This window comes from Trypanosoma theileri, assembly GCF_002087225.1.
Source record: "Trypanosoma theileri isolate Edinburgh chromosome Unknown TM35_Tth_25_V1, whole genome shotgun sequence".
NCBI lineage: Eukaryota > Euglenozoa > Kinetoplastea > Trypanosomatida > Trypanosomatidae > Trypanosoma > Trypanosoma theileri.
Window position 1 is genome coordinate 291,607 of NW_021639867.1, and position 25,150 is coordinate 316,756.

The 25,150-nt window shown below is 38.1% G+C and overlaps 7 protein-coding genes across 7 annotated transcripts; all 7 read right to left on the reverse strand.

Annotated features, from left to right (window-relative positions):
* Positions 1-382: 382 nt before the first annotated feature.
* Positions 383-3,994, reverse strand: TM35_000251940 (protein kinase; the record flags this gene model as incomplete). Its single annotated transcript, XM_029027785.1, has 1 exon — positions 383-3,994. One exon carries the CDS (start codon positions 3,992-3,994, stop codon positions 383-385), a length of 3,612 nt encoding a protein of 1,203 aa, XP_028880964.1.
* Positions 3,995-4,803: 809 nt separating this feature from the next.
* TM35_000251950 (adenosine deaminase) lies at positions 4,804-7,008 on the reverse strand (the record flags this gene model as incomplete). Its single annotated transcript, XM_029027786.1, has 1 exon — positions 4,804-7,008. One exon carries the CDS (start codon positions 7,006-7,008, stop codon positions 4,804-4,806), a length of 2,205 nt encoding a protein of 734 aa, XP_028880965.1.
* A 1,329-nt stretch (positions 7,009-8,337) lies between these two features.
* TM35_000251960 (putative nuclear transport factor 2) lies at positions 8,338-8,712 on the reverse strand (the record flags this gene model as incomplete). Its single annotated transcript, XM_029027787.1, has 1 exon — positions 8,338-8,712. The coding sequence occupies one exon, from the start codon at positions 8,710-8,712 to the stop codon at positions 8,338-8,340; it is 375 nt and encodes a 124-aa protein (XP_028880966.1).
* Positions 8,713-9,521: 809 nt separating this feature from the next.
* Positions 9,522-10,109, reverse strand: TM35_000251970 (uncharacterized protein; the record flags this gene model as incomplete). The annotated part of the gene is made up of 1 exon (XM_029027788.1): positions 9,522-10,109. One exon carries the CDS (start codon positions 10,107-10,109, stop codon positions 9,522-9,524), a length of 588 nt encoding a protein of 195 aa, XP_028880967.1.
* A 545-nt stretch (positions 10,110-10,654) lies between these two features.
* Positions 10,655-13,381, reverse strand: TM35_000251980 (uncharacterized protein; the record flags this gene model as incomplete). The annotated part of the gene is made up of 1 exon (XM_029027789.1): positions 10,655-13,381. The coding sequence occupies one exon, from the start codon at positions 13,379-13,381 to the stop codon at positions 10,655-10,657; it is 2,727 nt and encodes a 908-aa protein (XP_028880968.1).
* Positions 13,382-16,391: 3,010 nt separating this feature from the next.
* Positions 16,392-19,013, reverse strand: TM35_000251990 (uncharacterized protein; the record flags this gene model as incomplete). The annotated part of the gene is made up of 1 exon (XM_029027790.1): positions 16,392-19,013. One exon carries the CDS (start codon positions 19,011-19,013, stop codon positions 16,392-16,394), a length of 2,622 nt encoding a protein of 873 aa, XP_028880969.1.
* Positions 19,014-20,288: 1,275 nt separating this feature from the next.
* Positions 20,289-24,554, reverse strand: TM35_000252000 (uncharacterized protein; the record flags this gene model as incomplete). Its single annotated transcript, XM_029027791.1, has 1 exon — positions 20,289-24,554. The coding sequence occupies one exon, from the start codon at positions 24,552-24,554 to the stop codon at positions 20,289-20,291; it is 4,266 nt and encodes a 1,421-aa protein (XP_028880970.1).
* Between the last annotated feature and the right edge of the window lie 596 nt (positions 24,555-25,150).

The following is a 25,150-nucleotide window of genomic DNA, read 5'->3' on the forward strand; positions in this document are numbered from 1 at the left end:
TATATATATATATATATATATATATATATATATACACGCACACAGAAAAATTATAATAGCATCGTACACACAAATACACCAAATAAATGGAATCTTTTGAAACACTACATCATATCTATAGAGAAAAAACAAAAAAACAAAAAAAAAAAGAACAAAAAGGGCTCTTTTTCCCTTTTCCCATCGTCTTTCTGTCATTCTATGTAACATTTTTTCTCTGTAGGAAACGTTCTTCTCCCGTTAATTCTGCTCTGCAGTAAATTTACCACTGGTTTCACTACAGGGGGATAAAAGAGAAGCAAGAAAAAGAAAAAAAGAGGAACAACCGAGAATAAAATGCACGAGTAGAAGAATACACACACACATATACATATATATATATATATTATGGTGGTGTTGATGTTGATGGTGCTTCTACTCTTGTTACGGTTGTTGTGGCGACATTCGCAATACCATTGATCAAGAAAAACGAGCGACAGCGATCTGCCGTCCAACGTTCCGATGGATCCAACGCTAATAGCCCTGCCGTCACTTTCTGCAGAACATGTGAATAAGAAGAAGGAGTAGATGATGGAGGCGTTGAACACGATGATTGATGATGTTGTTGGGGTGGAGGTGTTAATATCATCACTGGCTGCTGTGCTGCCTCTACATAACAGTGTCGGGTGTGATCCTCCTCAGACACACACTTTGGGTTCTTACACGGTGGATAGAGTCGACGAGAGTAAAGTAATTCATAAAGAGTCGCACCTAAACTAAAACAATCCGTAGCTCGACTACACGTTTTATCTTGTAATGCTCTAATATCCATATATTCAAAGGTTCCAAATACATTTGTGACTTCATCTGTTGGGTTTGGACCTACAATACGGCAGTTACCGAAATCACTCAAGTAAAACTTCACCGTACTTGCCATGGACATTCCAGTTGTACGTGTCCCTGCAGGGGATAAAGATAATGAAGAAGGGACTCCACTCTCTCGTGTAGGTGTTGAGGTATGATGATGATGATGATTTTGTTGTTGTTGTTGTTGTTGAGAATGATAATGATGATTTTGTAAATGTTCCTTTTGTTGTTGTTGTTGTTGTTGGCGTTGAATTTGATATTGCTGTGAGGGACTATTTTCATACGCGAAGAGTACATTACTTGGTTTAAGATCGAGATGCACAAGCCCAAGTTGATGCATAGCCGCAAGAGCAGAGGAAACACAAAAGGCCACACCTTTCGTAATCCCATCATGTCGTTCAATACTTTCCAAATCCCCATCACATAATTCCGTTACCAGAAATGCCGTCGCATCACATTCTAATGCGTCTTCTACCGATATAGAGAGAAAACGAGGAAGACGTACTTTTTCATATCGTAGACGTTCTTCCATTTCCTCCGCTGTTTCCTTTACTTCTTCCTTCTCTTCGTCCTTTACTACTACTTCTTTTTCTTCTTCTTTTACTTCTTCATCTAGTAGTAACAGATGTGATTTCTTTCTTCCTCTCTTACCAAGACGTTGTTGTTGTTGTTGTTGTCGTTCCTCTTCGGCCTTTGCGAGTCGTGATTTCCATTCCACTGCAGCCACTACATCGGGTGGAAGGACTTCACGAGCCTGGACAAAGAAGGCACTGTGTAGAGGAAGAACATAAGGAACCTCATGTTCACTAAGAAAACGCATAATAGCAATTTCACGTAATACCGAAAAGGCATCATCAATACTCGCACGGGAGTGGAAACTAATTGGACAGGATTTCACAGCCACAAGATCCCCATCTACAGTACGACAACGCCAGACAATACCAAAACTCCCTTCTCCAACATATTCCGCACTTTCAAATGCCTGCCAAAACTCACCAGCTTCTAAACAATGTAACTTTGAGACCACATTTTCTACGGTATTTAAAAAACTTTTTCGAGTAAACTTCTTATTAAATAATGGTCGAAGTTTCTCTACTGGTCGAGTAAACTCCACATCAGAGGCATCATTACCAGCTAGAACAGATGCTGTTGCCGATAATACCCCTTTTCCACCACCACCACCAGCACCAATAATAGTAGTAGTAGCAGCAGTTGTAGTTATTGTAGCTCCTGCTGTAAAGGAATTAAAAGAGGAATCTCCCCAATCGGCGGATGCCTGACGACGTGATGAGAAAAGAAAATCACGTACACTACGCGTTGGACTTCCCACACAAGTATCAAAGGTTGCAAGTGAAGCATCTTCTCGTGGTAAAACAACAGAAGTTAAAGAAAAGGATTGAGAAGCATTATTCATAGAAACATTGTTTACTTTTTCCTTTTCTTTTACGGATTTCTCTTTTTTATTACCAGAGACTCTATCTTTTAATTGATTTATACGATTATTCTCTTCCTCTTCTTCTTCTTCCTCCTTGCTGATAGGACTCCTACAGCTAACACTGCTACTAATAGTACTGTTATCATCATCCTTTATATAAGACATACTTGTATTGTATGGAAGTGTAAAGAAACTTCCCTGTCCAATATCACCTTCCAGACAACTGGATGATGTTACCGTAGAAAGGGGACGCAGTGGTGGTAGTGGCGGTGGTGGAAGAATACCTCCTCTCCTTGTACCCAGATAATTATTCTCCTTTTGTTTTTTCATAATTTTACCATCTTCCTCTTCTTCATCCTCTTCTGTGATATCATCATCATAGATGAGACATCCATTAGGTAATGGACTAAGTGCTCTGGGTGGTGGTTTATTCGCCTGTAGTGGTCCTTTTCGCGCCCGAAAGGTGGGAGGCAATACTTCCGCAATCGGTTCTCGTCGTGTAGGTGGAACTGATTGATGTTGTTGTTGTTGTTGTTTTGATATTGTATTATTAACAGAATGAATGGTATCATTCATTGTAAGAACTGGTAGAACGTCGTGGTTCTCTACGGCTACTACTGGCCGTGCGGGTGATGGTGGGCAGGAGATGAGTTTAATCTCATCATCGTTATCATCATCATCATCTATGCAAATCCACAGAGTGGCGGGGGATACAGCAGGACGTGTGGCCGCGGCCTTACGAATAAGTGTCGTGGATGGCCGCTCCACCGGAGTGAGGGCAATACTACTGTCATTACTAATATCCTCATCATTATGATCCCCATTATTATTATTATTATTATTATTATAGTCACGGTCTCTATTATGATGGCTACTGCTATGATTGTGATTATCATCAGAATCATATAATATGGTTTCACGAATATTATGTGATGAGAAGTGTGAGCGTTGTCCTTCTCCCTTTACACCTACAGATGATAAAATAGAAGTATTGCGGCCACTACTACTTGTTAAGTGTTCAGGACTCGTTGTATTTTCACGCTGTGGTGTTAACATCGGTGAGGCCAATGCCGCCGCCGCAGCACAGACGGCAAAGGGACTCTGTGGATCTCTTCTCACACTCTCTGCGGCTACCGCGGCTGTTGCTGCTGTTGCTGCTGTTGTTGAGAGTGTGGATGGGAGTGGAGATTGGGGTCCATCAACGCCTAAAGCTATACGTCCTAACTGTTCAAGGGTAATTTCCTCATCAATTTCCTCTTCTCGTTTGTAATCGTTATCACTATTATTATTATTATTATTATTATTATCATACTCAGCACGTGTGCGTTTGTGTGGTTTTCCAACAACACCGCGTATGGATGAATTTGTTGTTCTTGTTGTCGACCTAATAGCACTCGTATTAACAACAACCGCAGTCCTAGTAGTTATTCTTCCAGCATGATTCGCATCGGATAACGTTACCGCCAAATTACTATGATTGCCTCTCAATGGCGATTCATCCTTTTTATTATTTTTATTACTATTATTATTATTATTATTCTTTGCCTCTATTGCTATTGAGGCCGCCGCCGCTGCCGCTGCCTTTGGAGGACGTCCTCTACCGCGTCTAACAGTATCACTATTGTTATTATTACTACTATTATGAGTATTGTTGTTGTTGTTCTTGATAGTGCTACTTGTATGATCTTTCTTAGCCGTTCGCTTCTTTGGGGGCATACACCGCAAAGAACAGAAAAAATCACAGTTACAATTCACTTAATCTCTTACCAGAAAACAACACAAGAGTGTGTTGTCTAATTTTCTGATTCTCTTTCTATATATATATATATATATATATATATATCCTTAAAGGTTCTTGTTGATATCCGTTGATGAAATAAATGAACGCAAGAGTGAATGAATGAATAAATGAACGAAACGAAACTAACAATAAATAAATAAATAGTAAAAAGAGCTAAACAGAAGGAAGCACACAGATAGATAGATAAGTACACACACACACACAGAGAAAATAGAAAAAGAAAAGGTGTATGTTGTGCTCGCTATCTTTTCTTTCTTTTTTTTTTTCTTAGATGCTTTGTTTTGCTAGTGTCTTTATCTAAAGCCTAGATGTGTATATATGTGTATGTATATTTGTGAACTCTACAGAGATTTTCTTTTTTTTACCTTTTTTTTTTTCTTTTCTAAAGTATTTCAACAATGTTTCTCTTTCTTTCTCTTTCTCTCTCTCTTTTCTTTCTATTTCACCTGCCTTCTCTGGATATAGGCAAGTGAAATATAAAGCGAAAAAGAAGAAAAAAGAAACAAGTGAATTGACTCCTGCCTTTGTATATCATTATTTATTATTAAGAATAAGAAGAAAGAGAAAGAAAAAAGGATAGAAATGAGAGATGTTGGAGGGAACATAAGAAACAATAATTATGATTTCTTTTTTCTTTTCCTTTTACAAGTCTTAATAATAAATATAAAAAAAAACACTAATTAACACAGATTAAATATATATATATATATATATATTCTAAATCTCAGCATGATGAGCAAAAACTGTCAAAATCCTTTAGCAGCCAAGAGAGTTCGATACGACTTAACTCCACCCGTGCGTTTTCATCTAACGCCTCCACCTCCGCTGTATACTTTATACTCTCTCTACTACCACTATCACTATTATTATTATTATTATTATTATTATTATTATTATTATTATTTCCTTCCTTAGATCGCATGCAATGAGAATAACAATAATAATAATAATAAATCACTTCCAATGGAATTTCAAACACATGCGGGAGTGAAAGTCTCTGCAATGTCCATATGGCCTTTACTTGCAACTCCGCCTCTCTACTCTCACTCTTCAGACTGCCGTGTTGTAATAATAATTTCAACTCATCCGTTACGGAAGTGCCAAATACACCGCGATCGTCTGTGTGGAAAGAGACATTGGGAATAAAAGTACCGTCTTTTTTTTCTTTTTCTTTTTCCTTCTCATCTTTACTTTCTGTAGAGATGAGCGTTGAGGGTTTTTTCCAGCGAGCAAATCGTCTTTCTTCACGATATCGCATAGCCACCGCAGCGTCCTCTGCTTTTGTTAATAATTCTATTAACATAATGGAGTTATTATTATTCTTATTATTATTTTTATTCTTATTCTTATTATTTTTCTTCTTTTGTACATTCTCCGAATATTCTTCTTCTTGTTTTTTTAAAATATCCCCAATGTGATGATCCTCCACATCGGAGTAGCCTCCTGTAAGAGCATTACTGGTAATACAGAGTTCAATAGCATCATGTTGTTTAATAATAATAGAGATATTATTAGTGTCTGTAAAGACAAGATGACCCCAACGTTCTGGGGCAAATGTAATCATCGCTGTTAACTCCGCCGCATCTTCTTTTTCTCCCGCATGTAAAGTAATACCAAGTGAAGCGTACGGTAAACCAATATTCCCATTACTATTATTATTATTATTATTATTATTATTATTTTGTCGAACTAGTGTAAGTGCAGGGAGAAACTCTGTAAAGTTATTCTTGTAACAATTACCAGAGAAATCTATACCAGTCAACCAACAGACATGACGAATCATATTTCGTAATAAAACCTCTCTCCATTGATTATCACTATTATCACTATCACTATTACTATTACTATTATTCTCCCACTGTGTAGATATAGTGTTAGTGTGAAGAGAAGAGAAGAAGCGATCTAACTGTTCCCGCTGTATTTCCTTTGCTAACACAACAGCCTCCATCGCCGCCTCCACACTGTGTCCTCTATTGATAGAAACAAGAAGACGAATATGCATACGATACATTAAATGTTTACGAATATTTTCCCATAATAACTTCATCCTCTTTTCTTCTTCTTTTCTTTCCATAGGGTTCACATCTACATTAGTAGTGGAAACAAGTGAACCATACAAGTTTTTAAAGTAATCCCACCATCCTGTTGGTAAAGGTCTCCCAATAGGCACAAGTTCACCGGTTTCAAAGTCCACAACTCCACCTTTGATGAGATGTTCCACTGTATAAATAATCGTCTCCAAATACATTTTCTTTGAAATACTCTCTGATGTTATTTTCTCTTCAGCAGCTCGTAGAGTTTTGTAAAGTCCATCCCGTAAAGAAGTACGTATTTCTAATATAAACACATTCTCAGCTGCGGAATAAAAAAGTAAATCCTGCACAGCCATACGTGTAAAGGCAAGATTGGTCATGATTTTATAAATATTATCAAATACAGTAAAACAATACTTCATACGATCTGCAGGGTTTTGAAATTGATTTAATATACTATCTGCATGATGGAGATGACTTCCTTTAAATGATGCCGAACTCATCTCTGTATTGATCTCCTTTTCACAATTTTGATTTTCTTCTTTTTCTTTTTTCTTTTCTTCTTCTTCTTTTTCTTTTAGTACTTGTTGTTGTTGTTTTTGTAAACGGGACATGTGTTCTACCAGTGCGGGGCTAATACTTCCATTCAAATGACAATGGAGATCTACTTTGGGTATATTCTCCAGCCGTAGTGACTGAGAGTGGCTGCGGTATCTTTTCCAGGCTTCTTCAAACTGCAATGCATAAGGAGAAGAGGAACTGAGATCATCACTATCTTTATTATTATTATTATTATTATTATTATTATTATTATTATTATTATTATTATCTTTATTAGTAGCAGTAGTAGTAGTATGAATATCTGTTGAAGACTGTACGTTTTCTTCTTGAGACATGAGAGATTTGTCAATAGAGATAGAGAGAATCGCTTCCTCTTAAACACGTATTTTTTTTCTTTTCTTTTCTTTTCTTTCCTTTCTATCTATCTATCTATCGATGTTTCTATTCGTTAAATCGTTATTATTTTTCTTTTTTTTCCCTTTTTCTCTTTTTTTCTTTGTTAACTACACAACAATGTATAGTTCCTCTCTCTCTCTCTCTACGTAAAGGGCCCTCCTCTCTTACCATCAAATCATTATGGTTGGGAAATATTAAACAAATAAACAAACAAACGAAGGAAAGAAAAGAAAGAAAGAAGCCAGAAAATATACATATATATGAATAGAAGTACAAGCAAACAAACATAGACACATATAAAGAGAAACAATAAACTATTCCATCACTCTAATAATATCTTACACCTAATCATTATCCATTCACACATAATACACAACGTAAAAAGGAGAAAAAAAAAGAACAGAAAAACGAACAACGAAAAAAAAAAAAAAAAAACTTCCTCTCCGAATCCAAAAAAAAATTTCTTTTCCCTTAATATGAATAGTAATAGTAGTAGTGGTAGTAATAATAATAATAACAAAGATCATTAATTTTTCATCATCATCACGCTGCGCAACACTTCATTCATTCCTTCATTTTCTGAGAGAACTACCACCAACGGCTATAATAAAGAAAAAAACAAAAAAACAAAAGCAAAAGAAAAAAGAGTCCGCAAACAACGAGTGAAATTGAAATAAAGAAATAATATAAGGATATCCAATCAAATTACAACAAAAGTAGGAAAAAATAAAGTGCGGTATAACACAAATCTTTTTATCCTCACTTGATTCGCCCATTGATAATAGTGCTGCTATTCTCCACCACCACCTCCTCCTCCTCATCCATGTATCCCTGACCTATATATATATATATATATATATACCATGGATAAAGCTTTTCTAAATTTCTCTCTTAATTCACTCGCTGCTATCGTCGTGTACTTGTTTTCATTCTTGTATTTGATTTGTGTTCCTTCTCTTATTATTTAGCTTCTCTCTATCTTCTTTTTTTTTCTTTTTCTTCTTTTTCCTTATTTATTACCATTTCTTACCACTTTACCCCTTCTATGTTTTAAATTTTTCTTTCTTTTCTTTCTTTTTCTTTTCTTCTGAGGGTAGCACTCCCCATCCCAGTCCATTATATTTCTCTTTTCAACGTCCTTCTTCCTTTTTTTTTCCTTTTTCTTTCCTTATGCACATTTCCAGTTGTCCAAATTCAGTTTAACGGCTCATTCACACAATCACCCACACATATATATATATATATATATATATATGGAATGTACTTATTTACTGGCCGCCACCACCAAGAATACGGAAGATCTGATTGGAGATGTACCACTGGCCGCCGTCCTGTGCGAGGTGGAAGACGTCAATGAACTTCAGTGTGTGCCGCTCGCCCTTCAGCAGCACTTCGCCGTTGACGACCACCAACACCCCGCCGCTCACGGAGGGATGGCAGTCAATATCCTCCGGCTTGAACTGCGCCTCGTCAAAGCCGAGAGTGGCAAAGCGGGCCATAATGGCCTCACCGCCCTGCAGCTGCTCGCCCACCCACGTCATGAGGGAATTCGGGCGGTACACACCAGCGAGTTGGGCACGGTTGGTGGAGAAGAATTGATAGTATTGGCGAACAAAGCCCGTACCTACTTCTTGAAAGGACATCTTTTTTTCTTTTTTCTTTTTTTTTTCTTCTGTTAATATGTTAGTGTTTTTCTTTCTTTTTTTTTTTTTGTTATCTTTTTACAGTTGGTTTTTTTTTTTTTTGTTTTTTTGTGGGTTTGCCTTTTTTTTCTCTACAGTGAGATTTAAGCGGACTCACGAGGACCACACAGAGATGGAAGAAAGGTAGATGTCATCAGATCAAGAAAAAAAAAGAAAGAAAAAAGAAAGAAATAGAGATAATATACCATAAGAAATAAAGAATCATAATAATAGTCCAGAATGGGAAGGAAAGTCTCCCCGTGTTGTTATCATCATCATCATCACTATAATAATAATAATAATGACGCTGAACTTTACTATTTCTTTACTGTTGAACGTAAATGCGTGTATGGGTTGCTGTTTTTTTCTTGTCACTTGTTTTTTTTTTTAATTTTTCGTGTCGACTAGTTTTTTTTTTTTTTAAAAAAAAGGGATATCCTATTTACTCGTAGCTTCTGTCCATATTCACCTATTCATCCAATCTATCTTCACATGACAGGATGAAGAGAGATATCAGTGTGATAGCTGCATCTACTCTCTCTTTTTCTCTCTCTTGTCTTCCTTCTCCATATAGTGTGAGGAGATTCATCCAAACAATCTTTCCCTCATTAATCGAATTCATGTATTCCTCTCTCTTTTTTTTTCTTCCACTTGTATGTCAATCATACAAACTCTTCTTCTTCTGCCAATATCTCCACAACTATCAAAACACTCTCCACCACCAGCAATAAATTGGTCACTCTTCACATATATATATATATATATTTATCTCACTTCTGACCAAACCTTTTCTTTGGGTCTTGGAATGCCTCAATGGAGAACCATCCTTTTGCCTCTGCCTCTGCAAAAGCATCTGGAAAGGCTGCCTTTTCCCAGCGAAGATAATTCACCACTTGTCTTTGCAATTGTCGTGGATTCAGTTGATAGGGATTAAGTTTGTGATCAAAGGACATGGCCTTAAAGTCTGTGCCGTACTTGTGAATGAGATTCGCCATGGTGCATCCCTCCGCCTCACTAACTGGTCGTCCAACGCCGGTCTCCTTCCGTAATGCCTGTTGTTCCTCCAATTGATTTTCCTCCTCCAACTTCTTTCGTGAGTTTGGCCGAACTTGTTTCTTGCGCAGTAACTGCACAGCCTTTGGGGCACTTGGGTCTGTGCTGAGTCCAAGCCGTGTGAAGTTCTGTGCGGCGGTTTGGGCCCCATCAAAGTACTTTTGTGTGAAGTGATTGTTCGCCCCGGCGACATCTACGCGGCGGACGTGTGCGAATCGGCGTTTGAGATATTGTTTGCGGCCCACGCGGGTGATGGGAATGTTCTTCTTGACTTTTCCCTTTGGAGTTACTCGCAGTCTACTCATTGTGTGTTTTTTTTTTTTCGTACCTTTCTGCTCCCTTTTTACGTTTCTCTTTGCTTCCTTTTATTTTATTTTTTATTTTTTATTTTTCAATATATATATATATATATATATATATATATAGAAATATAATTAGAAAGAGAAAAAGAAAATGGTTGTAAGAGTTTATATTGTAAAGGGGAACACAGAGATAGAGAGAGAGAGAGAGAGAATCTTTCTTTTTTATTTGTTTCTTGCATGAACTTCACTCTTAAACTATTTTGTGTTTATTTTTTTTTCCTTCGTTTAGTTGTTATATCGTCACCATTGAAGGTTTGGGAGAAGATGATGATGAAAAAATAAATAGTACAAAAAAAAAAAATAAAGAAAATAACTACTACACAAATACAGGCTTCCCTGTACGCATGTATGTATGTATGTATGAATATAATAATAATAATAATAATAATAATAATAATAATAATAATAATAATAATAATAATAATAATAATAATAATAATAATACGATAAATGGAGGTTTTTTTCTTCTTCAATGTACATGGAAATGATTACGCCGTACGTTTCATACCTCGCTGTTCATCCTGCCAGACTAATGTTGACTGTATTTGTTGACAAAGTAATTGTTGATCACTCTCTGTTAATATAGGCGTGGGTTGTGTGTGGGTTTCAAGAAACCAACGCGAGACCCGTTCCACTACATCTATGAAACGTACACGTGAAATTTGATTGGCATCATACAATGGTTGAATTTCATTCTTAATAAATTGAAGAACCATCTTTCGATATACTGCTCTAGGAGTGAGAGGTACTGGAAGTATAGATGTTGCAAGTGATGGACTAATAGAGAGATCCACAGAGTGAGAAGGAGATGTTATTTGATGATAACTACTTCCTCTTGCTGTTGTTGTTGTTGATGCTATGGTTCCAGATCGTATATTTCCTCTTCGTAATGTGGAAGTGGATGTTGTGAGTGAAGCTGAACGAAAGGGAAGTCGCCGCATTCCAACATCTCCATGTCTGTGGAAATCATTGTATTTCTGCAATAACTGCAGAATAGCTTTACATCGGCCTTTACAATGTAAAATGTGTGTAAGGGCCGCATAGAGACTTTTCGCATCCTTTACAAGTGCCGCTGCTGTTGGAAGTGGAGAGGGCAATGGGGGATGTAAGAGAGCCGTTAACGATATAGTTTGTATGGGTGTACAGAGAAGAGCCTCTTCCCGCAATTCCCATTCCGTTAATTGATAATTTAATAATTCTTGTCGTTTCTGTGCTGTCAAAAGTTCTTTTTCTCTTAAACTTCGGGTATTGGCAATATCCATACGAAGTCGCATACAAGCATCATGCGATTCAACAATACGATCTTGAATATACATGGCATTTCGTCCTTGTATAGATATGGTTGGATGTGTAGAAGAAGAAGAAGAGGAAGAAGAGGAAGAAGGAAGAGGCTTATATCGTGCCAATTCCTTTGCTAACGCTACAACTTGTTCAAACTTTCCCATTTCTTCTTCTTTTGCAAAGTCTTTCATTATAGTTTGTTTGGGTGTATTCGTTTGCAATGTATGTAATTCCTTCTGTTGCCATTGTACTTGGGCGGTGAGACGTGCGTGCAGTAAATCCTCCACGGCTAATTGTGCAATAGCCACTAACATTCGAGTTTTAAGAAATTTTACATTTGACATTTCATTATTTATTCGATAGGATAACATTCGTTCTTGCAAATTATTTAATTCTCGCACTACCGCCATTTGTGCCTGTCGTATATAAACAACAGTTTCTTTAGTTTTCTGTACAGCTCGTGTTAACACGGTGGTGATTTCATCCTTTTCTGTTAACACTGCAGTGAGTTCCGCCTCATCATTCGCCATTGCCGTATCTATTCTATTCTTCTCTGCTGTTAACATCTGCAAACGTCTTCTTGCCTCTTCACATGCGAACATTAATCGCTGCTCTTCTCTTATGGCTTCTGTTAACTGCATTTCTATTCGCAGTGTCTCTGCTGCCCACGATGCTCCTTTTCCTCCTTTTCCTTCTCTATCCATGATTTGCACTTCCTCCAAGTCTAATTGCTTTAACGAGATATTCTGCAAGAGACGTGTTTTGGCTGTTTGCAGTGATTCCACTTCCTTCTGCAGTTCCAACACCCGTTCATCACTTTCCACACGTGCAGATTCTAATTGCTGTTGTAATTCTTTTTCCAACACACGATTCTGCTGGACTCGTCCACGTAAACGTTGGAGTTCTGTCCATTTACACACTTCCTCACATCTTGAATACCGCACAGGGACTACATACCGAAGTGAGGCAACATCTCCCACATCTTTCTTCAATTGTGAAAAGGCCAAATGTACACGATGGAGACGATCCGCCTGCTGCAGTTCTGCACGTGCGGTGCGTTGTTGTTCTTGTTCCTTTCGTTTTTTCTCTACTGCCCGCCGTACCGCCCACTCCACACTCGTCAGTAATCCACGATGATAAACCATTTCTTTTTCTTCTTTTTCTTTTTCTTTTCGCTTCTGTTGCTGTAGTGCCTGCAGGTGTGGATTAATAAACTGCGCGACTGCGGCCCGCACTTCCCGCCGGGCCTCTTCCGTCGAAAAGGAGGCCAATCGCTGCAGGGCCGCAAACACAAATCCCTCATCTCGCGGGGATGTGAACCACAACTCCAACGCGAGAGCCGCATCCGCCCGGCACGCATCCCGCAGTCGAAGTCGCATCACATCTTCCAAGTCTGAACTCAACACAGTTGTGGAAGAACCACGGATAGTATTATTATGATTATGATTATGATTATTATTATTATTATTATTATTATTATTATTATTATTATTATTATGAGAATGATGAGGATATAATCCAGTTTCGGTTCTTTCGGTTTGTTTACGATGATTGGATTTTCGAGTGGGATCTCTGGAAGAAGAAGAAAAAGAAGAGGGGTTTCCGACACTATACTTTGGTCCAACCTCATACTCGTGTTGTTGTAGAGGCAAATTGGGTGAAGGAAAGACCCGACCAAATCGCTTTTCTCGTTCTTTTCGTCGAAGTTCACTAAAGGAGGTGGAAAGTATATCATGCATATGAACATCGAGTAGTTTCTCTATAAGCCGCACTTTATGATGGAGTAATTCCATTTGGAGATCTGTGAGTTTTAATGTTATTTGTTCATCTTTACTTATACCCTTGTTGGTACTCTTCTTCACACGGGAGTTTGATCGGGTTGATGGGGTTAACGTTGATGGATGTCCCACTCGCCCCCTTACAGATGAGGACATGGATATATATATATTCTCCCTTTCTCTCTCTCTATCTCTATCTAACTATATACATATATATATATATAACACAAATCCATATAGAAGAAGATTAAAAAGAAGAAAGAGAAACTATTCACAACATTGCATCAATATAAGATTTAAATAGAAAGATAATGAGAGCAATAAAACAAGGTGTGTGCAAGCACAAAGAGGAAGAATAATCACAACAACAACCACAAGAGTCAATTGCTACAATAAAGAAAAGTATCACAACTCCCATAGAGAAGTAATGGAATATAAAATTTTAAAAAAAGAAAAGGAAACAAAAAAAAAAGGAAAAGAAAAAAGGAAGATTGAACAAAGCACACGGCGAATAGAAATCCAGAGCATCATTATCTATTCGTCATCATAGTAATACAGAGAGAAAGATAGAAATAGAAATAGATTAAAAAAAAGACCTACAAAACAGAAAAGCACTGAAAAGAGAGAAAATAAATATTATATATATATATATATATATATATATATATATATATATATATGGTTTATCTAACATGACCACCTCTTTATCTCTTTCTCTCTCTCTCTCTCACACACACACACTTACACACTTACACATACAGAGATTATCTTCATAAGAGTACACCAATAGGAAAGGAAAACAACCAACAAAAAAAAAAAAAGAAAAAAAAAGAAAAAAAAAAAGGTTTTTAATTCAGAGATCTCACAAAATGCATTACACTCGAAATGTGTACGCTAACAGCTATGTGTACATGGATAATGTACATACACATTCATTATCACTGTATTATCGAAATAAAAACATCGGTTATTTCACGAATACTAATTTATAATACCACTACTATTACTATTATTAATAATATAGATACTAATATTAATAATAATAATAATAATAATAATAATAATAATAATAATAATAATACTGCTTCTGCGGGAAGAAAAATAATAGCGTAGGAAATTAGAAATAACGCAAAATACCCCGTAAAGAAAAGAGCGTATACCATAATGGAGAATGAAAAGCAGATATATATATATATATATATACAAAGCATAAAAAGCATTTCAATAAAATGGGAAGAAAGTAAGCAGAAAAACAAATACATATAAATAAATATATAAATATATATATAAAGAAACCTAAACTCATAAGCAAATAATAATAATAATAATAATAATAATAATAATACAGCATGACTCTCTCAGTCCCAGAGTATCTGAAGACTGAAGGAAAGAAGAAAAGTTCAGAACAAAAACAAACTCCCTCTTGTCAAGTACCCATTCAGCTATCCACGCCCCTGTTCGTTCGTTATTGTCTTTATTAATTTATCCCTACAAGTAATAATATATAAAGTACTAATTTTCTCTGTTTTTTTTTTTTTTTATTATTATTTCTTAACCAATAACCGGGGTTTTCCCCTTCTTATCTTATTTGCGTTTTTATTATTTTTATTATTTTCTTTCATTTATTTTCTTTTCCCCTTCATTTATTTTATTTTTATTTTCTTTTCTTTTCCCTCCAAAGTTCTTTTTACTGGGTGTGGCATACTAAATAACCGCTTCTTCTCTCTCTCTCTCTCTCTCCCTATCCCACCAATATATATATATATACATATATATATATATACCGTGTTTGTAGTTAAATCACTTAGATGAAGTAGAATAAAGTGCAGTACATCGCAAGAACTACCCACCACAATAACCGTCAGAAGCAAAAGTACAGGAAGAAAATAAGGAAAATTAAAACAAAAAAAAAAAAAAGAAAAGGCAGAAATAATAATAAAAGAAGAAAAAGCACTGTTTCTATATATATATATCCACAGCAATAAGATGAGTTATTTCACTTTTTCTGTTCTTTTTCTCACTCTAATAAAAATAAACAAACGAAAAAGGAAGAAGAAGAAGAAAAAACAATTCTAATAATATAATTATTAGGAAGGTACAGTACATAAAAAAAAAAAAAGAAAAGAAAAAAGAGAACCTATAATAACGTCAACATCGCCAATACAGTGTAGCAGGAGTGATAGTATTAATAACCATAATCAATAATAATAATAATAATAATAATAATAATAATTACTACAATAATAGTAATCGCATACACGGTGAATGATGGAGAAGACACACATCTGAAATACAATCCGATACAAAAGAAAAAGAAAAGAGACAACGAAGGCGAACTTTTCAAAATACGAAAAAAAAGGAATAAAGGGAAAAAAAGGGAAAAGAAAAGAGAAGATTTCATCCAAGAATAATAGTAACAAGGAGCCAAACAAAAAAAAAAGCCCCAGAAAAAAAAAAAAGTTGGGGTTTGAGAAGCCCTTGAGGAAACTGTTTTCTATTTTTTTTTCTCTTCCTTTTTTTTTACTTATTGTCTGCTGTATCCATTAGTTACGTAAAGAAACATTCCCACTCATCTATTCTTTCCTTTATGGATAGCAAGACCTATATATATATATATATATAGAAAACACTTTTCACATCCTATATTAGTCTCAGAGATTGTCTTCTTCTTTTCTATTTTTCTTTTTTATTCATGTAAGCATCATTGGGAGTGAAGAGTACATACATAATATATTTTATACATGCATATATGTCGTATGAAGAGAAATAAAAACGTTTGTGGGCAGATTTGTATGCATGTTAAAGTGATACTGTTCAAGGGACCAATCGAAGGGAAAAGGAAAAATAAAATAAACAATAATAATAATAATAATAATAATAATAATAATAGTGAGGAAAAAAAAAACAATGGCGCATCGAATGAGGAAATCCATGTGAATAACAAAAAGGAAGATGATGAAGAACAACAACAGCAACAGGTGGGGCAACTTTGTGTTGTAGCTCAGTTAACAGCATTACACGATTGACACTAATATATATATATATATATATATATAAATAGAGGTATAAATATAGATATAAACGCTCGAGAGAGAGAGAGAGAGAGAGAGACAGAAAAAGACAACAATAAGGAGACTCTATTTGCAAATTTTCTTTTTTTTCTTAATTAACATTCATGCTGCCGCTGGTGTTGCTGCTGCTGCCGTCGCCGAGTTGTCTCCGCCGCTGGCACCCACGATCCCCGTGAACTGCGTACATTTGTGCTCGGTGTGGGTGTTGTGCTCGGCGTGGATGTTACGGTGCCAACACTGCCCTTATTCAAAGCTGTGCGGCTGCGGACGTGTGTTCGTCCACGGGTGCGATTGGCATCTGCGGCCGCTGCGGCTGCGGCCTCTGCGAGTTGAGATTCCTTCAATTGGGCCTGACGACGTTTGACGACTGGAAATAAATCAGATATCGCCGCCCCCACGAGAGAATCGGCAAAAGACGGCAATTGTGTGGTGATGGTTGGGGCTCTTGTGTTGTTATTGTTGATATTTATTGTTCCTCCTGCTGCTGCTGCTGCTGCGGTGCCGGTGTTATCTTTTCTTCTCTCTAAAGCCGCTACTCGGCGTTCAATGATGTTGTGAAATCGAGTTGCCGCACTTTCGTGTTGGGGATGATGATTGTGGCGCTGACGATAATGGTGTGGTTTTGGATATCCATCATATTCATACTCTACATCATTTCCTTGAGGAGAAGAATGATGATAATTCTTTTTCCCATACCGTTTGGTCTGCTGCTGCTGCTGTTGTTGTTGTTCTTTATATCCTCTTACGAGATCGGATTCCTCTATTAATCTATACTCTTCCTCTGGTGCTAATCCTAATCCATCATCCGCGTCTAATTCTCTCCATACTTGTCCAGGCATAGTGTATCGAAATTCATTCAACATGTGTCGTGCCGCTGTTGCTGAATTTGTTGTTGTTGTTGTTGTTCCCATTTGTGCGGCTGCGGCTGCTGTTGTTCCTGTTGTTGTTTTCTTTCTTCTACTTCCGGTGGCTCCACTGCGCATAGAAGGATTCTCTGTTCGCCGTGCACTTGTGGCAATCTCTGGTGTTGTACTGTCCACTGCTTTCCCACGATGACGTGATCTATTACGAAGATAATACTGTTGCTGCAACTGTTGTTGTTGTTGTTGCTGTTGTAATAGTCGTAACTGTTCCTCATCCTCTTCTTCCTCATCTTCTCCTTCTTCTCCTTGTAGTAATAGAGTGTGTTGGTTTGTTTTCATCATTCCCTTTTGTGATTGTTTATTGGATGGAAAGGACAAATGGGCATACTTATTCATTCTAACATTCCCTACATCTACCTGTTCATTAGGGTTTTCAGGTCTTAACGGGTACGACTCCTGTTGTCCATTCATCATCGTCCTCATCATTCCACGGCTTGAAGAGAGATCTAACGGTGATCTATCGTCTTGCAGAAATGAAACCTCTTGATAACGATGTGAAGAAGCCGCAACCGCAACCGCATCTGCAGCTGCTGAATTGTAATTCCCACCTCCATTATCATTTACTTCTATAGAGTTTTTACTACCATTTGGACTCATTTTATTTTGCCTAACAAATGGCGGTACAGGTGTTCCTGTTGCTCGCCAAACGGCAGGATGATTTAAACCTTCATCTAAACAAGAAGAAGAAGGAACAGCATTCCACTGCAGTCGTCCATTTCCATTATTACATGATGTTGAGGCCATATGAATAACTGGAATTCCATGCCGTAGGAGTTGTTGTTGCCGCATTAATTCTAATTCCTGTTGTCGACGTTGTAATTGCATCTCAAAGGATCGATTTAAATGATCCTCCGTGAGTGCATCTGCAAAGAGATCCACAGAACTTGAAATGCGTTCAAATGGCTGCTGTTCATGAGAGTCTCCTCCCGCATCTGCTGTTGTTCCATTCTCACCGGTTGTATTTTCTCCTTCAGGACTCATTTGTTTGGGCATTTGAAAAGACGGCGTCGGTGTGTTTGCTTCTGTGGAGTGATCCCCACGAACACTAGAAACAGGCAGTGAAGTGATGGACTGCACAACACGATCACATCCCACCGCAGGGCTTGGCATTACTTCATTGCTCTTCTCTCTATTCATATTGATATCCACCACAATATCCACAATAGCTGCTGCTGCTGCTGCTGTAGAAACACCATCCGTAATATCAGTTGGACGAGTAGGAGGAGGAGAGGAAGAATATGGATGAAGAGAAGGAGAAAGTGGAATACCATTTTTACTAGTTGTACTAGTTTTTTTCTTTGCTGTAGCTGTAGCTGTAGCCGTTTTCTTGGCTTTTGCACTAGTCGTCCTAATAGGTTTCTGCGTTTTGATAGATCCATTCGTTGGACCCATTGTTGTTGTTGTTGTTGTTCTCGTCTTTGCTGTTGTTGCTGTTGTTGTTGTTGCTATCGATTCATCAACCTTCTTCACTATTTGCGGTGTGTCTTCTATATCCCCGACCAATTGTCTATATCCCTTCAGAAGATCTTTTATTTCCTCTTCCACCATCTGCAGTTCCCCAGGAGCATAAGCTGTGATAAAAGAAGAAGAAGAAGAAGCTGAAGAAGATAAAGAGGATGATAAAGAGGATTGATGATTACTACGACCCGCAGGGAATAAAACGACGGGTTTTGTGTTTGGTTGATGATGTTGTGGGAGACTTCCCTCCACATTTGTACTAACTTCTACGGGTTTACTATCCTTGTGTTGATCCCTCACATCTGTTCCTTCTACAATAGGATCGTTTTCCTGCATGTTGTTCTACTTTTTTTTTTTCTTGTTTTCTTCTTTTTGTTTTGTTTGTCTGTTCACAGTTCCTCTTTTTTTTTTTCTTTTGTTTATTTTTATTTTTATTTTTTTTTTTACCGTGAAGACTTCCTTTTTCGTTTTTCCCCCTTTTTGTTTTTGCGTATTTGGGTGGAAGTGAGAGGAGGTACAGAATTATTGCCTTGTTTTTTTCTTCTTTCTTTTCTCTTTGTTGGTAGAGGAAGAGAGAGTTAAGAGGGTTAATTTCAACACTTTCTCTTGTTTCACTCAACGTGTAATGTATTCCTTTGTGTATAGAGGAATAATAAAATATTCTCCCTCTCTCTCTTTCTCTTTCTTTTTCTCTATCCTTGTGTGTGTTTACTTATATATATATATATATATATATATATAAGTAAGTATGGGTTTGTATGTATGTACTCTCTCTCTCTCTCTTTCTATTTGTATTCCCTGTTGCCACTGCTGACCTCCCCCCTTTAGTTCCTATTCTTCTACGGGATTTCTCTTCCAGCGGAACTGCGTAGAAAAAGAAAAAAAAAAAAAAAGAAAAAAGGGGAAAATCATAGAAATAAGAATAACTCTGAAAATAACATCACAACAGATTATGAGAAGTCATTCTTCTTCTGATAAAGTGTAAACATCCATATATATGTATATATATATCAAAAGCGAAATGGGTGTAAAACACGCCATCTTATCGTACATCTCTGATGGAGAGGGAAGAAATCCATTTTTCTTTTTTCTTTATCATCTTCATCATTGTTGCTCCAATTTCCATCCTCAGTTCAGCGGTATTCCATCACACATATAGAAAGAGGGAATAGAAATAAAAAAACAAAAAACAAAAAAAACACGAAAGAATGATCCAAACATGCGGTAGTAGTAGTAAATGAGCATATAAATATATATATATATATATATATACCCCTGCAGACCGCATACGTACATATACATCTCGTTTTTTTTTTGTGTTTATACGTATACACACAGACGTCTGTACTCTGCAACGGGAATTCAAAGAAAACAAAAAAAACAAAAAAAAAGTAAAAAAAAAAAAAAAAAAAGAAACTGAATCCAATAAACAAAAAGATGAAAAACAGCAAGAAGAACCACAACACCAACACGGACTAATGAAAACAAAGGCACACACACACATACACAGAGAGATCAACATATATATATATATATACTCAGAACAAAAAAAAAAAAAAATCAAAGAAAAGAAAAACTACAACTACAACTACAATATCATTATCTCTACATTTAGGGATCATCTCTGTATGTAGATACATTACATTCATCCTCATTCTCATCATTATTATTACTATCATTATGAATAGAGTTGTGTAGAACACGTGTAACGGTTGCCTTCTTTGCGGCTTCTGCTAATGCGGTGGCTGCGGCCAATGCATCCCCAACGCCCATCTTACTATAATACTCCAACAACTCCCGTTCCTGCGATTCCATCACTTTAATACGACGACGATCGACTTCATTTTGTAAAAGTGCCGCCCGCCATTCATCCAAAAAACACTGCAGCATCACTTCTTCCATTTCTTCTCGTTTGCGTTGTTGTTTCTGGACTAAAAAGCGACGATGACGAAACTCCTTACGGGCTAACGCACCTCGCATAAGCGCCTGAATGCGTATCACACACCGGAGAACGAGCGCCCGTTGTTGTTGTTGCTGTTCCGCGGCCTCTCGCTCTAATCGACGTTTACGCATGCGGCGGAATGCCTTTTGAATAATCGTGGCACTCTTATCCCGCAGCAACTCCCAACGTACACGGCGCCGCAGATATAATTTCTCTGTTAACCGGCGGCATCTTCGTGTTTCCACCACAAATCCACTCGCCCGTGCCTGCAGGAATGCCGCCAACACATCCGCCACTCGTCTCCGTTGGGCCTCGGCGATGGATTGCAACAACAACTCCGTTCGCCGCCGCATGTGAAGCGCAGCGCCGAGTTGTTGACGGGCCGTTCCACCACGACAGGCACTTTGAATGGCAATAGCCGCAAAGAAGAAACCACGGCCAATAGCCGCACGGCGGTGACGGGCCGTTCGCTTCGCTAACACCATACGAGCAAAACATTGTAGAGTTAAGGTGGCTCGATATTCATAACACTCACGGTCTATTCGCTCCTGCTGCACAGCCTGCTGCATACGGCGTAAATAACGAATTTCACGACCCGCACAGAAGCGACGATATCCACGTTGGATTGTTAACACCGCCCGCACAATACGACGACAACGTGTAATGACATTTCGCATCATTTGCCGTTGGAGTGCTGTACGCCAGTTCATTTGAATAATTGCCGCGGCTTCACTACGACGTTGTTCCTCTTGTTGTGCCTCCAACGCCAAACGTTCACAGCGTCTTGTGTACTCCTGCAAACACAATCGCACAAGATCTGTACACTCCCGTAGTTGTTGTTGACGTTGGCGGTGTTCCTCTACACGTCGTTGTCGATATTGCAGCGCCTCACGTCGGCCTAACATTCCTCTAAAGTGACGCTGCAATTGTACAGCCGCGAACTGCCGTCGTCGCTCCAATTCCTCTTCTTCTCGTTGTTGTTGGACTTCTATTGTACGGCGCTGCCAATAGGCCCGTTGGGCGGGAACAATTCGCCACCAGCGAGCTATAATGGTAGCCGCCGCCTCCCGCACACGTAATTCCTCCACATTACGCAGAGAAAGAAGTTTGCATAAATCACGCTCACGACGTCGACGCCGCAAAAAGATCTTTCCATAGTGTGAAATGATAAGAACACTACGCAACACTTTCTCTTCATACACTTCACGTGCTGCCACTTGCGCCGCACAACGTTCTTGTGCTTGCATGAGTCGTCGCTTTTCTAATATAATGCAGAAGAATCCTTCAATACACATGGCTGCTGCCTTCTGTATACGATACACCTCACGGTATAAAATTTGCTGTCGTCGATGAAGTTCCTTCCGTGCACGATTACACCGCCAGGCGCATTGAATTCGTAGTGCTGCCTTCATTCGCCGTTTATACATAATTTCATAGTAAGTGAGAAGTTCCGTTTCACAACGCTCTTTGGCCTCATTTACGGTCTCTGGTTCATCATCTTCGTCATCATCACTTTCATCCTCGTCCTTATTTTTCAATTTGTGGTCTTCATCTTCGCTTTCGCTTTCACTTTCATCCTCATCACTCTCATCCTCATCACTTTCATCCTCGTCCTCGTCTTCTTCTTCTTCATCATCTTTCTCAGAGTCTTTTTTATCTTTTTCTCCCTTCTTCATTTTTGCTATAAGTCCCTCAACTTTCTTGGCTAAGCTCATTCCTATTCCATTGGTATTACTACTCTTGTCAGTACTCGTGTTTATTTCGCTATCAGTGGATGTTGCTCGCAAGATGGATCCATGCTTTACTGAATCCGTTAATGCACTACCGTCTAAAGAATAAGAAGTGGAAATAACACTGCCCTCTTCCTCAGTCGCCTTTATTTTCTTCTTTCGTTTCCGGCGTTTCTTATCCTCATCCGTGCCTTCTTCTCCTTCTCCTTCTCCTTCTTCACCATGCTCTCCTTCCGCCTTCTTCCCTCGCTGTTTCTTCTTCTTCTTTGTGCTACGATCAGGAAAGACAAATCCATCGCCAACTTTTCCCTCTCTAGTATCCTCATCCTCATCCTCATCTTCTTCCATATCTCTTTCTCCGTCTACATAGCCACCATGAATCTTATATTGGTACCTTTTATCATTGCTCCTTTTCTTCTTCTTTTTACTGCGTTCCTTCTTTTTTGGAGCAAGTGGAGCATCTTCCACTATACTCCAACTTTCTGGGAGAAAAGACCGTTCTCGGCGTTTACGTCTCCTCATTTTTTTCTCTTCTTCTTTGCGTTTTTTCTCCGCCTCTGCCTCTTTATGTTGTTGAATGAAGAGTGTATCCAAAACAGCGATCCCACCAAGTCGTAATGCATCGCTTGGCCGACGTAAACGATGACAGTTTAGAATATCCTGTCCAGGTTGCATAGATGTTTGTTTTTGATTCTTTTTCTTCGTTGGGCTCCATAGTAAAGCACTACTTTTCCTCCCTTTTACATTTTTATTTACAGGAAATGGAACTGTCTTCATGGAGGGTGGAACAAAAACAGACGGGTGGGCCCGATGACTGGTTTGTTCTGATCGTAGACTTGCAAGTCGATCACGTAAGGAATGCATGAAAGCAGATGAGACCGTATCTGTTCTTGAGGCATTTTGCAAAGATTCAGTTGATGGAACATCATATATACCAATAGGAATAGAGAAATTAAGAACTTGTGAAGGTCTCCTTCCAGAGGAACGTAGTGGAGGAAGTGATGGTAAAGCAGTTGTTGGCTGAACAAGTTGTAGCATCGGATAAAAGTTGGAACCCGATGATGCCCGTCTTGCTGCTGCTAATACTGCATTTCCTCCTCCTCCTCCTCCTTCTATTCCTGTAGCTGTGGATGTTGCGGTAGTTGAGGATGTTTTTTTGGATATTGCTGTTTGTGTAGATGGATGGACTCCACGCTGGAGTTCTTGCAGGAGTGGATGTCCAGGCTCTAAGCATTGACGTCCTAGTTGAAGTGCCTGATCAAATGCCATTTGTTTTTCTACTTCCATGGCTTTACGATCTTCTACCCTGAGATCTACCGTGATGAGTTGTTCCAATTGACAGCCGAGATTATAAGAGGCAACTGCCAAAAGTTTTTGGGCTTCTTTAACCATTGGATTATCATTCTCAGATACAGATAATAATTTCGTTCTACTTGGGGTAATAGAAGTGAGGAGTTGTACAGCCGCACGAGCATTCATAAGAGCCATTTCATGTTGTCCAATAAGACCATATAAAACTCCAAGTTGCATTTCACTTCTTGCAAACTGTAAGATATTACATTCATTCTCAATAGCAGTTAATCTATTTGCTGTATTATCTACAGTGGATAACGCCTGTAAGGGTTTCTTTTCTCTAAACTGTTGGGTAATAGTAGCCACCCGACGTTCCAGTACATACGCACTTTTCGCATACTCTATTGCTGCAGTATTATCTTCTAGTGAAGAGTCTGGGAAAACTCTTCCACGATATGCATGAAGTTCCCGCAGCAATACATAAGAATCATGAACAAGCATTAACATTTCCGCAACGAGGAGTGGTGGTTGTAAACAAGGAATAATACTATTTTGTTTTCGTGATTCACGAATACTACTACCCATGATATCCTCATCCACACAATAGGAACAAACCTCATCTCCTATTGCCTCTGCACGATGTAATAACTGCAGAATCTGTTCAAAGGCCTCTTTATTCCATTCTTTCCGTCGTTGATCTTCTCCGTGTGGATCCACGCCATAAATGGTGGAATGACCCTTCACATCAATTAAACCCCGCACCTCCTCCTTTACAATCTCCTGCAGTTCCTGCAATGCCTGAGAAAAGACATGCAGAGTGTCCTCCGGCCGTTCATTGCGTGGGACTGTTCGCAGCGCATCAAAGCGTCTTTGAAGAGCAGTCCTCTCAGCTGACCTCACAACTGACTTCATTCAGCAGAAAGAGAGAGAAATAAAATAAAAATAAGAATTTAAATAACTTTATTCACTGCTCTAATATATTTATTGTCCTCCTACGACACCTGTTTCTTGATAACCAGTGAGGCAATTCTTTTTTTTTTTTTTCTTCGTTTCTACTTTAACGCACTATATATATATATATAGCGAAAAGAGAGAGAGAAAAAAAGAGGAAACCCGCAAAGAAAAAAAAAAAGAACAGAGAGACAGAGAGGATCTGTATTTCTTCTCTCTCTCTCTCTTTTCTTTTTTCTGTTTGTATACCTGTGTGTGTGTGTGTTTAGGTGCTATTCTATGACACACAGTACTCAGATTCCTTTGTTTCCTTCCCTTTATTTTGTGTGTAGAAGAAAGAAAGAATGAAAAGAAAAAAAAAGTAGAGAATAAAGGATAAATGAATACCAGAGATGAAAAGATACAGTTTGTCTTTATCCAATACAAACATAAAACATTCTATATATATATATATATATATATATATATATATGGAGAGAGAACATTCTTTTGTTTTTAATCTCATAATACTCATAGCACGCAATGACTCACTCCCAACTTTTTATCCTCTCTTAAAA